The following is an 11,741-nucleotide window of genomic DNA, read 5'->3' on the forward strand; positions in this document are numbered from 1 at the left end:
AGGACCACAAATGGAGAAGTTGTGGCGTTGCTAGCATTAGGAGTTCTGAAATCAACGTGAAGTGCTCATCCTAAAATATGGGGAAACATTAACATTTAATTGTCCATTATTTTTGTGAAAAGAGGAAAGTGGTGCGTGTTTAGACATCAGCCACAGTGGTTGTAGAGTTGAAATTTGTATAGGATCTGAAGCGAAACCAGAATATTGTAAAACATTCAGATATTGATTGGCAAGCAAACATTGGTTGACTGAGAATTTTTGGTTTGAAACCATTGTCCAAAACACGCAAATGATTTCTGGATACGTTTTGGCAATTTAGTGTACCTGTCACCGTGAAAGACCGAAATTGGTGAATGTCGACATTCACCGGTGAATGTTGGTGAATGTCGACATTCACTGGTGAATGTCGACACATACCAATTTCGTTCTTTCACGGTGACATATATAACGAGTCAGCGTAACGCTTTACTTTTGCTTTTCAATTCACGGTCCTGGAAACTACTCGTTCTAACCGCGCAGGATCGCAGGTTTTTAAAAAAAAGAAGTCCGCGAATAGAAGACGCTTAAAAGGAAGCGAGGAGCCGAGGTATTAGGGTAAGGGTTTTAGGGTAAGGGTGTCGAGAGGATAAGGACATACACCAAGCGACTATGTGAATGTCGACATTCACCGGTGAATGTTGACATTCACCAGATTTCGGACTTTCATTCACCGGTGATCGTCGACATTCACCAGATTTCAGACTTTCACAGTAACATACCCACAGTCATATAAATATGGCCATTTATAATGTCCTAGAATCTGGAAGGGATTTGCAAATACTCTATGCAAGGTACATTTTAAATTGACTGAAGATGGATATCATATGATTTGGGCTCATTTACTAATCCTGAGAGTACCCACCTTTATTTCTTCACTTATTGATTATTGATTACACCTGGAATATTACATCTAGTTTTGATCACTACATTACAAAAAGATATTGAGACTTTGGAAAAAGTGTAAAGAACCACAACTTAGATGATTGAGGGCCTGGAGACAAAAACATATGAAGAACAGTTGCAGGAATTGGGGATGGCCAGTCTAGAGAAAAGAAGAACCAGGGATGACATGATAGCAGTATTCCAATATTTGAGGGGTTGCCACAAAGAAGAGGAGATCAAATTATTTTCCAAAGCTCCAAAAGGCAAGGCAAGAAACAATGGATATAAACTAGTCAAGGAGAGAAGCAATTTGAAATTAAGGAAAAACTTCCTAACATTGAGGACAATTAACTAGTAAAACAGCTTGCCTTCAGAAGTTGTAGGTGTTTCATCACTGGAGGTTTTTAAGAAAAGACTGAATGGCCACCTATCTGAAATGGTATAGGGTCTTCTGCTTGAGCAAAGAGTTGGACTAGAAGATCTCCAAGGTCCCTTCCAGCTCTAGTCTGATTGATTGAAATTGAAATCATATCAGGATTCGATTGATATGTGAATGTAACCTTGTTGGCCCATAACACAATATTTATGACTTTCATGCTGCATAATGTATTACTTTTTTTAAAGCCTCATTTTCAATTAATTGCTATGCTTTGCCTATAGAACCAAAAAGGAAAGCATAGCCCTACTTACACCATTATAGCAGCAACATCTCCAATAAATCTTAATTATTTAATTCTTATGATGAAATTAAGATTGCTTTGCATTAACCCAGTAGCAACTGGAAATGCTAAGCTTTGGGACCAAAGTGTGTGATCTTGTCCCATGAGTTCATATATACTAGGATTTCTCAAACCTGAGTAGATTACCAAAAATTAGGTATTTTTTTTCTTTTGGATAATGACACACAAATCTATTGACCAATCACAACAGAGGCATTAAAATAAGGACTTTCTGATAAGCAGTTTTGGGTAATGAAGGAAAAAGTTGGGAAAGCAGTGATATATAGAATACCTCAGTAGAAATTTGTCTTCTGTTTTCTGCATTTATTATTTTCAGATTTGCAGTTTTGATTTCTATCACAAATGGAAAGAAGACCTACCTAGAGCAAATTGGGATTACTCTTTGCTCTTTTGCATTTTGAAAATTGCAGGTCATATTGATACTTGGAATAAATGGGAGAGATTGGGCTGTGTAAAAGCAGAAGTCAGGGCCATGTTGAAATGGAATCTATGATATGTATTCATTTCCTGCCACGCCTTCTAGAATAGCTTGAAGGAAATCAGTTGTACAGATAGGGATTCAGTTGGACTCTATATTTTTATGCTAAGTGAACAGCTATGAAATGCTATATGCTATATATAAATGATATGCTAAGTGAATAACTAAGCCAGAGGTGATATTCAGCAGGTTCTGACCAGTTCTGGAGAACTGGTAGTGGAAATTTTGAGTAGTTCAGAGAACCAGTAAATACCACCTCTGACTGGCCTCACCCCCATCTATTCTATGCCTCCTGAGTCCCAGCTGATTGGGAGGAAATGGGGATTTTGCAGTATCCTTCCCCTGCCACAGCCACCAAGCCACACCACGGCCACCAAGCCATGCCGACAGAACCGATATTAAACATTTTTGAATCCCACCACTGAACTAAGCCTTACATTAAGATTGCTTTGCATTAACCCACTAGCAACTGGAAATGCTAAGCTTTGGGACCAAAGTGTGTGATCTTGTCCCATGATTACAAACTTGAACATTGGGCACTATCTAATAAAATGAAATTCAATGGTGAAAAGAGTAAGGTTCTACATTTAGGCAACAAAAACGGAATGCACAGGTACAGTATAGGTGATACCTTACTCAGTAGTAGTAACTGTGAAAGGGATCTTGGAGTCCTAGTGGACAACCATTTAAATATGAGCCAGCAGTGTGCAGCAGCTGCCAAAAAAGCCAACACAGTTCTAGGCTGCATCAACAGAGGGATAGAATCAAGATCACGTGAAGTGTTAATACCACTTTATAATGCCTTGGTAAGGCCACACTTGGAATACTGCATTCAGTTCTGGTCGCCACGATGTAAAAAAGATGTGGAGACTCTAGAAAGAGTGCAGAGAAGAGCAACAAAGATGATTAGGGGACTGGAGACTAAAACATATGAAGAACGGTTGCAGGAACTGGGTATGTTTAGCTTAAGAGAAAGAAGGACTAGGGGAGACATGATAGCATTATTCCAATATCTCAGAGGTTGCCACAAAGAAGAGGGAGTCAAACTATTCTCCAAAGCACCTGAGGGTAGAACAAGAAGCAATGGGTGGAAACTAATCAAGGAGAGAAGCAACTTAGAACTGAGGAGAAATTTCCTGACAGAACAATTAATCAGTGGAACAGCTTGCCTCTAGAAGTTGTGAATGCCCCAACACTGGAAGTCTTTAAGAAGATGTTGGATAGCTATTTGTCTGAAACGGTATAGGGTTTCCTGCCTAGGCAGGGGGTTGGACTAGAAGACCTCCAAGGTCCCTTCCAACTCTACTATTGTATTGTATTGTATTGTATTATTATTGTATTGTATTGTATTACCATGGTTCTTATTTTCTGGAAAGCTTGACCAGAAAGCTGCCACTATACATTTTGTTTTGCAGTCAAACTGATTCACTTGGAAACTTGTTCTGTAGCTCAAGGACTTTGAACAGAAGAAAACCAACTGCTATGGTTCTTACACAAATTTTCATACAAAATCTATGATTCTGCACTGCAGGTTTAGTACCAGTTCTCATTCTTGTAAAGGAAATTGATGTCTTTGATTTTGATTGCTTTTATTTCATGGATTGTTTGAGCACATGATGTAGAACAGCCTTATATGAATGGAGGGCACTTTCCATATGTAAAAGAACTTTTTCATATTTTCATAAGTACTTTACAATTTTGACTTCTGGGAATGGTAATTTCTCTTAATCACTCTAACTAGAAAGCCCCAAATCTATATAAGACAAGAGACTGGAAAAGGTTGAAATAAATAATTTGAAATAGGTCCATGCAAAGCATTCAAAAGCATGTTAGCATTAGTGTTATGCATTACTAAATAAAGTTATGCATTAGTTATGTATGCACCCAGACTCGTAGTCTACCGCTCCAAAGGACACAACTGCTTTACCATTTAAAAGAGAACATTTCAAGAGTTAAAGGAGTCATGTCCTTTGGAATTCTAGGTTTGGGGTCTGGGTGCATGCATAATTCCAGCACAAGTGCTGCCTGTGCATGCACAAACACATGTGAAGTTTCCTGTGAAACAATCATTTAAATATTCCAAGGAACCAGCAGCTTTAAGATATCTCGAAATATGTTAACACACTATAAGAAGCACCGTTTTAATACAAATATAATAAGTCATCCTCAAAGTAACACTTAACTATATCCTCAAGATTATAGTGTTCATTGCACTAGGAAAGTGAAAGAACCTGTGCCCTTCCCATTTGTATGATTTTCCTAGCCATGATCTTTGAAAACAAAGATAATTTGTGTTGAGTGTATTGAGAGAATTATGGTCTAAATCCAAAACTTCTGAAGGGGAAAAACATAAACATTTAAATTAGCTAAATAAAATCATTTTGTGCTGGAAAATTGGTTTCATTGTTCTTGGTCCTGGGCATTAAGTTCCTTCCTAACCAACCAAAGCATTCAGTTCTCCATGAAAACAATGACTGTGGTAGGTTATCTCAAAGACTTTGCCCACCACTGTTGTCTGTGGCTTTAAGACTGAAGCAGATCTTTCTCATAATGATGTAAAATAAAAGGCAAAGCAATCTTTTTCAGTGTACCTCCCATATTACAGAGATTTCCCTAATAATTGAAGCCAGCCAAGGATTATGCAGAATTTCATGAACTATTACAGAAGTACAGCTGAGATATCTGAGAGAAAATTTGGCAGTCTATGCTGTGAAAATTCTGGCTAGGACCCTCTTTCACTTTTAACAGAGGATGCTCACTTCATACAGATCAAGGGAATGCTTGGGGCAGGATTTTCAAAAGTTCTCAACTTACAGAAGAGTCAAAATCTTTTTGCAAAGCAAATGAGATTGTGTCTTCAAAAGTGGTTTTCCTGAATATTAGATATGATAAAGTGAGAAGTGGGTAAAACTGCCTTGCAGCATACTTTAAAAAAAAACATGTGGACATATCATATTCCATGTGTAAAAGCTTATATAACCTTCCTCATAACAGTTTTTATCTCAATTCCTGTTTAAACATGATTCAGAATACATTGTATTGCTATGCATCAGTGTTTCTCAACCCCAGCAACTGTATGGATTTTAATTCCCAGAATTCCCCAGGCAGAGGGAATGCTGGCTGAGGAATTCTGAAAGTTGAAATCTACACATCTTTAAATTGTCGAGGCTGACAAATACTGCTGGACCTGGGGCTTATCCAATAGGGCTTCTTATGCTAAAGCAAGGGAACAGTGAGGAGGATCGTTTGAAACCATATAGTATAGTCTCCAACTAGTGCAGCCTTCCCCAAAACAGATTCCTTGAGATGTGTGAGACCACAATTTTCATTGCCCTCAGCCAGTTCCACGATAGCTGTGGAAGGAAGTCATAACCCAGCATATAAAATCATAAAATCACAAAACCGGAAAGATCATCAAGTCCAATGCTCTGCTCAAATTAAACCATCCCCATTAGTTTGTTGTGAGCCTACACATAAAAATATCTTCTAAAGAGATACTCCTTATCTGCCCTTGCTAATTGGTTCTACTGTCAAACTACTTTTGCTGATGTTCGGCCAAAATCTGTTTTCCTTAAGGCTGTTAGTTGGTGGCTGGATGTTTAGTACTTTGGAACAATAGAAAGTAGGTCTTGACTTTCTTCTTAGCAATGCCCTCTAAGTGCTTGCAAAGAGCTGCCATATCTCTTCTAAGATGTATTGTTTTCAAGGTTATCCAGTTCCCTTGGTCTCTCTACTGCACATAACACACAGTTTCCAGATCTGATCATCAAGTTGTTCTTCTCTGTACTTATTCCAGTTTTTTGGGTATGTTCTTAAATGGTGCTGCCAAAACTGGTCCGTTATTTGAGGTCATATCTGACTAGTAAAGAATAATGTAGAATGATTGTTCTCTGGTTTTAGCTAATCCCTACAGTTTTGTATCAGTTGTGACTATTAGAAGCATTACTGCTAGATCCAGCCAAGCCATTGATGAAAATATTGAAGAGTATCAGGCCAAGCATCTATAGAACTTCATTTAATACCTAATTTAAAGAGAAACTAGGCTACAGGTATCCTTTGAGTACCATTTTCAGGTTATCTGTAAATCCACCTAATAGGTATGCCACATATTATCTAAAGCTTGCTTGGAACTCACAATGTCCGAGTTTGTAGCCTGATATTTAACCACCACGTCAAATAGGCTCTACTACCACATGTGTAACCAGCTTGATAATCAATATCATGATATTCTTGCTATGTTGACTTCAAAATACAGCATATATCAGGAGGACACCGATTTGGGAAAGGCTAAAATAGGAAGTTCCAGTCATGCTATCTCCGCTGTTATGTCAGTCTGTTCATAAATGTTATTTACTTCTGTTCTAGGTTCTTTCTTTGTGTTTGAGCAACCAATGCAAATTTATACTGCTTACCTTCCAACTTTTCATTTTTTTAATTAACCACAAATCAGTTAAAACATGTAATTTGCTTGTTTTGATTCAACAATAACCTGTTGCTGATTTTTCTGGGCAAATGGTGAAGTAGCACATAGTTCCATTCATTATTGTAAAATTCTTTATTCTTACTAAGACATATTTCCGTAGTTGCTTCTTTGTTTGCCTTCAACTCACAGCCACAAGGGAAGTAACACAGAAATTCTGCATTATGCATTTTAAGAGAGTAAAGTTTTGGTCCTCTCTATTCCTTAATCTATTATCATATTTTGGATTATGTTTATCCACTTTTTTTTTTTAGCAAATCACAAATTCATTAGCATCCAAATTAAACACATATGGATTCTAAAATATCTGAGTTCCCATATGAACTGAACGAAAATGTATTCAAAAAGCACATGAGCAAAGGAGAGGATGTGCTAATCAATCACATCATTTGTGTAAGCATTCAGGAAACATTAAGCTACATTTGTGTAATACAAAGTTGTTTCATTTTAATCTCACTGGTCTGCTGATATACAACCAATCATTCCAGTGGACATCTGTAGAGAGAGGTTGAGACACTCAATTGGTGTGCTAAAGGAATTCTGCAGAATGTTAGGGACAATCAGCATTTCATACTGTTAAGAACACTATATATCAACATGCCTGCTACTTAGTCCCTGGGTAGCTGATAAGGTCTTACAAGATAGAGGCAATACTGCGGAAACATTATTCCTTTAATAAGGATTCATTGTTGCTCCCAGATGTAGATAAACTGGTTCATTTCTCCTGCTGAGTATGTTTCATTCTTTAAAATTAAGCTTCTGAACATATTAGAAAACTATAGAAAGCTGTGTGTTGAGAAGACTGTTGGAATACTGAGCAGACCATGACTTCAAAAATGTTATTCAAAGCATGAGTTGAGTGTGCACACTTTCTATATAATCATGATTAATAATATTGTTGCTCACTGTAACAATTTCAATACTGGAGGGGATTCAATTATATTTTCTCAAAGGAGCTTTTTTGTTGTAAAATATTGAATTTATTTTATGAATAATTAAAAGCATTGATTTTTGCCCACAGGTCTTTCATATATTTCCTCCATATTTTTCAGACTATAGTTGGCTGTATGTCAAAAGTTCTTTCTAAGTATTAATGACATCAAGAGACCAGTAACAGAACACACTGAGGCTTGCCTATTTATGTCCTGCATTAATTTCTTCTTCTTTAGAAAGTCAAGGAAATCAAGAACAGAAATAAGTATAAGTTAAAAAATGGACATTTTTATGACATAAATTGTGGCTAATTGTTCTGTAAAAGAGGGGAACTGAGAAGTTCTAATAAGAAGTACATATGAGATGACATTATCAGTTCAATATTGTTTGTTATGAACCTGGTTGCAGATTTAGCTTCAGGTAAATTGATATCACATTGAATTAAGTGGATATACTCTAAATATAAAGTAAATAAATAAAGTTTAACCCTCATCTATATTTCTATTACATTTATGGATTTATTTGTTTGTTTTTGGCATTATCATGTTCTGCATCTTTAATATTTCACCTTTGATTTGATACATTCACACAGAGGATGCAGATCTAAATACACCTGATAATTTATTCATCATCTTAAAAGGGGGAATAGCACAAATTATAAAGTGTGTCATGGTTATTTCATAAACTTCCAGTTTATGAAATACAGCATCAGATTGATTGGTAAGAGAGAAAATACTGGTGATCACCCAGATACACTCAAGTCTAAATTACAACCGTAAAGAAGTCTGAAATTGCCACCACAAAAAAAACCAGTCATAGGGAGAGGTAAAAAATGAAATTAGTATATTGATGTATTATTGTGCATTAGTGTTCCACACTAATATTTATGTTTGTATTAGAGAAAAAAAATATGGCTTAAAAGACCATTTTAAAGATATGGAGATTCTTTCTTTCACCTTTTCGCTGGATTCATTTTAAATAACTTCAGATTTTAACTGTCACCATGACATAGTTAATAGTTACTATGACTTCAAGAAATGAACATCTAGGAGTGATAAGCAGACAATTATTTGAAACATTTCGGAGAAGATCTAGCAAAGGGATGAAATCAAGCTAAGGCTGTGTATCTCTAAAAGATTGCTCCAACATTACAATATAAAAGTATAAATCATGTTTTGATGTAACAATGAAATACAATACCACTTGTCTATATATCTTAGAGTAAGAGCTTCAGGTGTGGAGGATTCTTGCTTATTAAAGGCTTTATTATAGGAATAATGTAAAGTTTACTGAATAATATAATTTGGCTTTTTACACTGTTTTGTTTTCATTTCTTTATCTTGGGTCAATGTAAGGTAAGGACTGACTGAACATGTGATTGTGTTACATGAATCATAAGATTTAGAGAAACAAAATGACATTTGTCCAAAATGATAGACAGAGAAAAAAAAATCAGTTGTTATTCATTACTGCAATTTTGTTGCATTTTTAGTTTCAAAGACAAGAAAAATGCTTTGCATAATTCAATTGAATTTCAAGAGCAACTGAATCTATTGTTATTTCTGTGATATGAATTTAGATAACTGTTACTGGTTGTCCAAACTGATCTGAGGATTTTATTTATTTTTTATTGTAAAGACATCAAAAGCAATTGTTCAAAATTGTTTACAGACCAGTGTGAGAAGTTGGGTAAAATTCAAGAGAAATGCAGGATGGGCTATAGAAGTGAATTTATACAGGAGAACCATGTTATGGTAGCAAAACAATCAACAGCCTTGTAGCACCTTTTCCAACTAACTTTTTTTTAAATTAAAAGATATAGATTTTTGAGCTATACCTCACCAAATCTTATGCCTTTTAATAACATTTGTCAATTGGGCAAGGTGCCACCAGATGCTTGAAAAGGAGTTAGTATTCAAGTTTTTAGTGGAATGTATTTATGTAATTAGGATTGAATTCAAATCCTAGACTATAAATTCTGTGTTCTTGTTCACATCTGCAAAAAGAAAAACAGCTGTAATGGTATTTTAACTTGGATTGATAATTCTAAAACAGCAGAAACAAAGAAAACTGAGCTTCTAAATTAAGATTACTTTCTATGTAATAAAATTGCTCTATAGATGTTTTATATTTTAGAAATTAATGTAAATTTCTCCTCCATATATCAATATGCAATCATATTTTAAAAATCTCTAGGTTTTAGCTATGTGCTTAAAAATTGTAGAACTGTCCTTCCCCATCTATTCAGAAAGTAAAATGTTCATATTCCTCATTTATAATAACATAGTTACAGTATGTACTATGCATTAATATCTAATCCGATGTGCCTTCTGTGCAAGAATGTTGTAACATGTGAACTAACAGTGCCTCCCAAAAAGTAGATATAATATCTGGATTACAAGCAAAATCTCAGAAGAAATTATTCTAAAAGGAGGAGAAGGAAGAAAATTAAAACACCAGCTGGAGGAGAACCTCCAAAGCAAATGACAAGTATAAAATTATTAATGCAATAAAATTGCCCAACATGTTTTAACAAACATTTCCATTAGAGGTAAGGGTGTTCTTTGAAAATGCTATTAATTGTATAATAATTGATATAATACATGCTTCTATAGGATGAGATTCTACAAGCAAAGGAAAGCTTTCAAGTAAAAGCCAGTGCAGTATTGCTGTTATGGCTAAAACCAGGATAAATGTATGTATGGCTAAAACCAGGATAAACGTTAATAACTGCATGTATGAATAGACTCAAGTTTCCAGTAACATAGATTTGAAAATAAAGATGCTTAGGCAAAAAATAGAAAGACAGAGCAATTTTTTTTCTATGAAAATACTAAGAAGTTTCCACCAATGGCATTTCTGTATGTTTATTAAGATTATAAACCTAAACACAGTAACAAGGATAAAGTCTTATTGAATACCACAAGGGTTGTTTCTGAGTCAACATTCAACACTGTGCATTGGACTGCACTATACTTTTCTTGAACTGAAATTGCTCATTAAGATGAATAGCTGTAGGGACAATGAAATATCAGAAGATTTATCAAAAGAACTCTCAATAGTTAGATAACACCACCAAAGGTAAAGATCAGCTAACATCCGACTCAGCCAATCCAACGGTAGCATTTCCTCCTACTCAATAAGAATCTCTTTATCTTGTTCACCTCAAATAAAATCTGACCTTGAAGAGTTCCGGACTGCAATGATTTATGAATTATGCATGAATTGTGCCTGTGATTTCTCTGCTGCCTCCACTAAACTCAACACAGCAAGGCAAATCGCTTCACTTCGATCTGCCTTTAATCAACCAGTCACCAAACCAGGAGACATACCTATAATGTCTATAATATCATCCTATTTTCCTAGATAAAGAGATCAAAGGTTATAGATTAGACATATATGGAATTGCTACATTTGTATGTAGGGAGCTTTACAACCTGACCTTGTATTTAGGTTTAGAAAGCAACTATTTTTAGAGAATAATGGACTGTGGCCATTCCTGCCACTTCTTTTGCAAAGGAGGATATCTATTGATGTTCCAGCTCTTACCTGTGCAATGCTCCCATGACTTTCCTCCTCTGGCCAAGGATGGCTCAATCCGGAAGTGCAGCAGCACAGTCCAAACTAGTAGCAAAGCAGACATTAGGGAACTTTGTCAGCAGGCCCATGCAGAAGTACCTTCCTGGTCATCATTTAGCCTCCTCATCCTCTCTCTGACCTAAACCTCTCTCTGGCCTGGAAATTTTGCAAGCGCCACTTGGAGATGAAACATGGCCTGAGATCTAAGACTCCACAGGAGGGGTTACTCTCTTTGCCAATCCTCCTGAAATAATCCCCCCACCAGTCTTACTCAGACCAATAAATTTTGGCCAAGCTAGCGGCTGCTACTAGGTTAAAGATATTAAGTCCTCCATGATGAAGGGAGAAAGCCTAAGATGTGAGTGATCCTCAGCTGGCTGATGTCTAACTGCTGAAATGCCCCATCCTGAAAGAACAGAGACCTCCCACCAGCCACAAAGTCAGCCACGGCAGGAGGCTGCAGTTAAAGACATTTAAATATAAAAAGAAAAAACCAGTCTGAAAAAGAGGAGGAGGTGGAGTTTACTGCCTTGGGGAACTTTGCCCAGCCCTCTTAAGGCTGGCTTTTAATGCTGAAGCAGAGGAATTTCCCTCGCCAAGAGAGCCACTG

At 36.2% G+C, this 11,741-nt stretch overlaps 1 protein-coding gene across 1 annotated transcript in view; it reads right to left on the reverse strand.

Annotated features, from left to right (window-relative positions):
- The window catches only part of TSPEAR (thrombospondin type laminin G domain and EAR repeats), a 38,613-nt gene extending 27,145 nt beyond the window's left edge, over window positions 1-11,468 (reverse strand). Inside the window, exon 1 of the mRNA XM_081956566.1 lies at window positions 11,102-11,468. Within this exon, the coding sequence (XP_081812692.1) occupies window positions 11,102-11,195 (94 nt within the window). The 5' untranslated portion in view covers window positions 11,196-11,468. The remainder of the gene's footprint in view (window positions 1-11,101) is intronic.
- Between the last annotated feature and the right edge of the window lie 273 nt (window positions 11,469-11,741).

The sequence above is a fragment of the Natrix helvetica genome (genome assembly GCF_964273705.1).
Source record: "Natrix helvetica genome assembly, chromosome: 5".
NCBI classification, from domain to species: Eukaryota; Metazoa; Chordata; class Lepidosauria; order Squamata; family Natricidae; genus Natrix; species Natrix helvetica.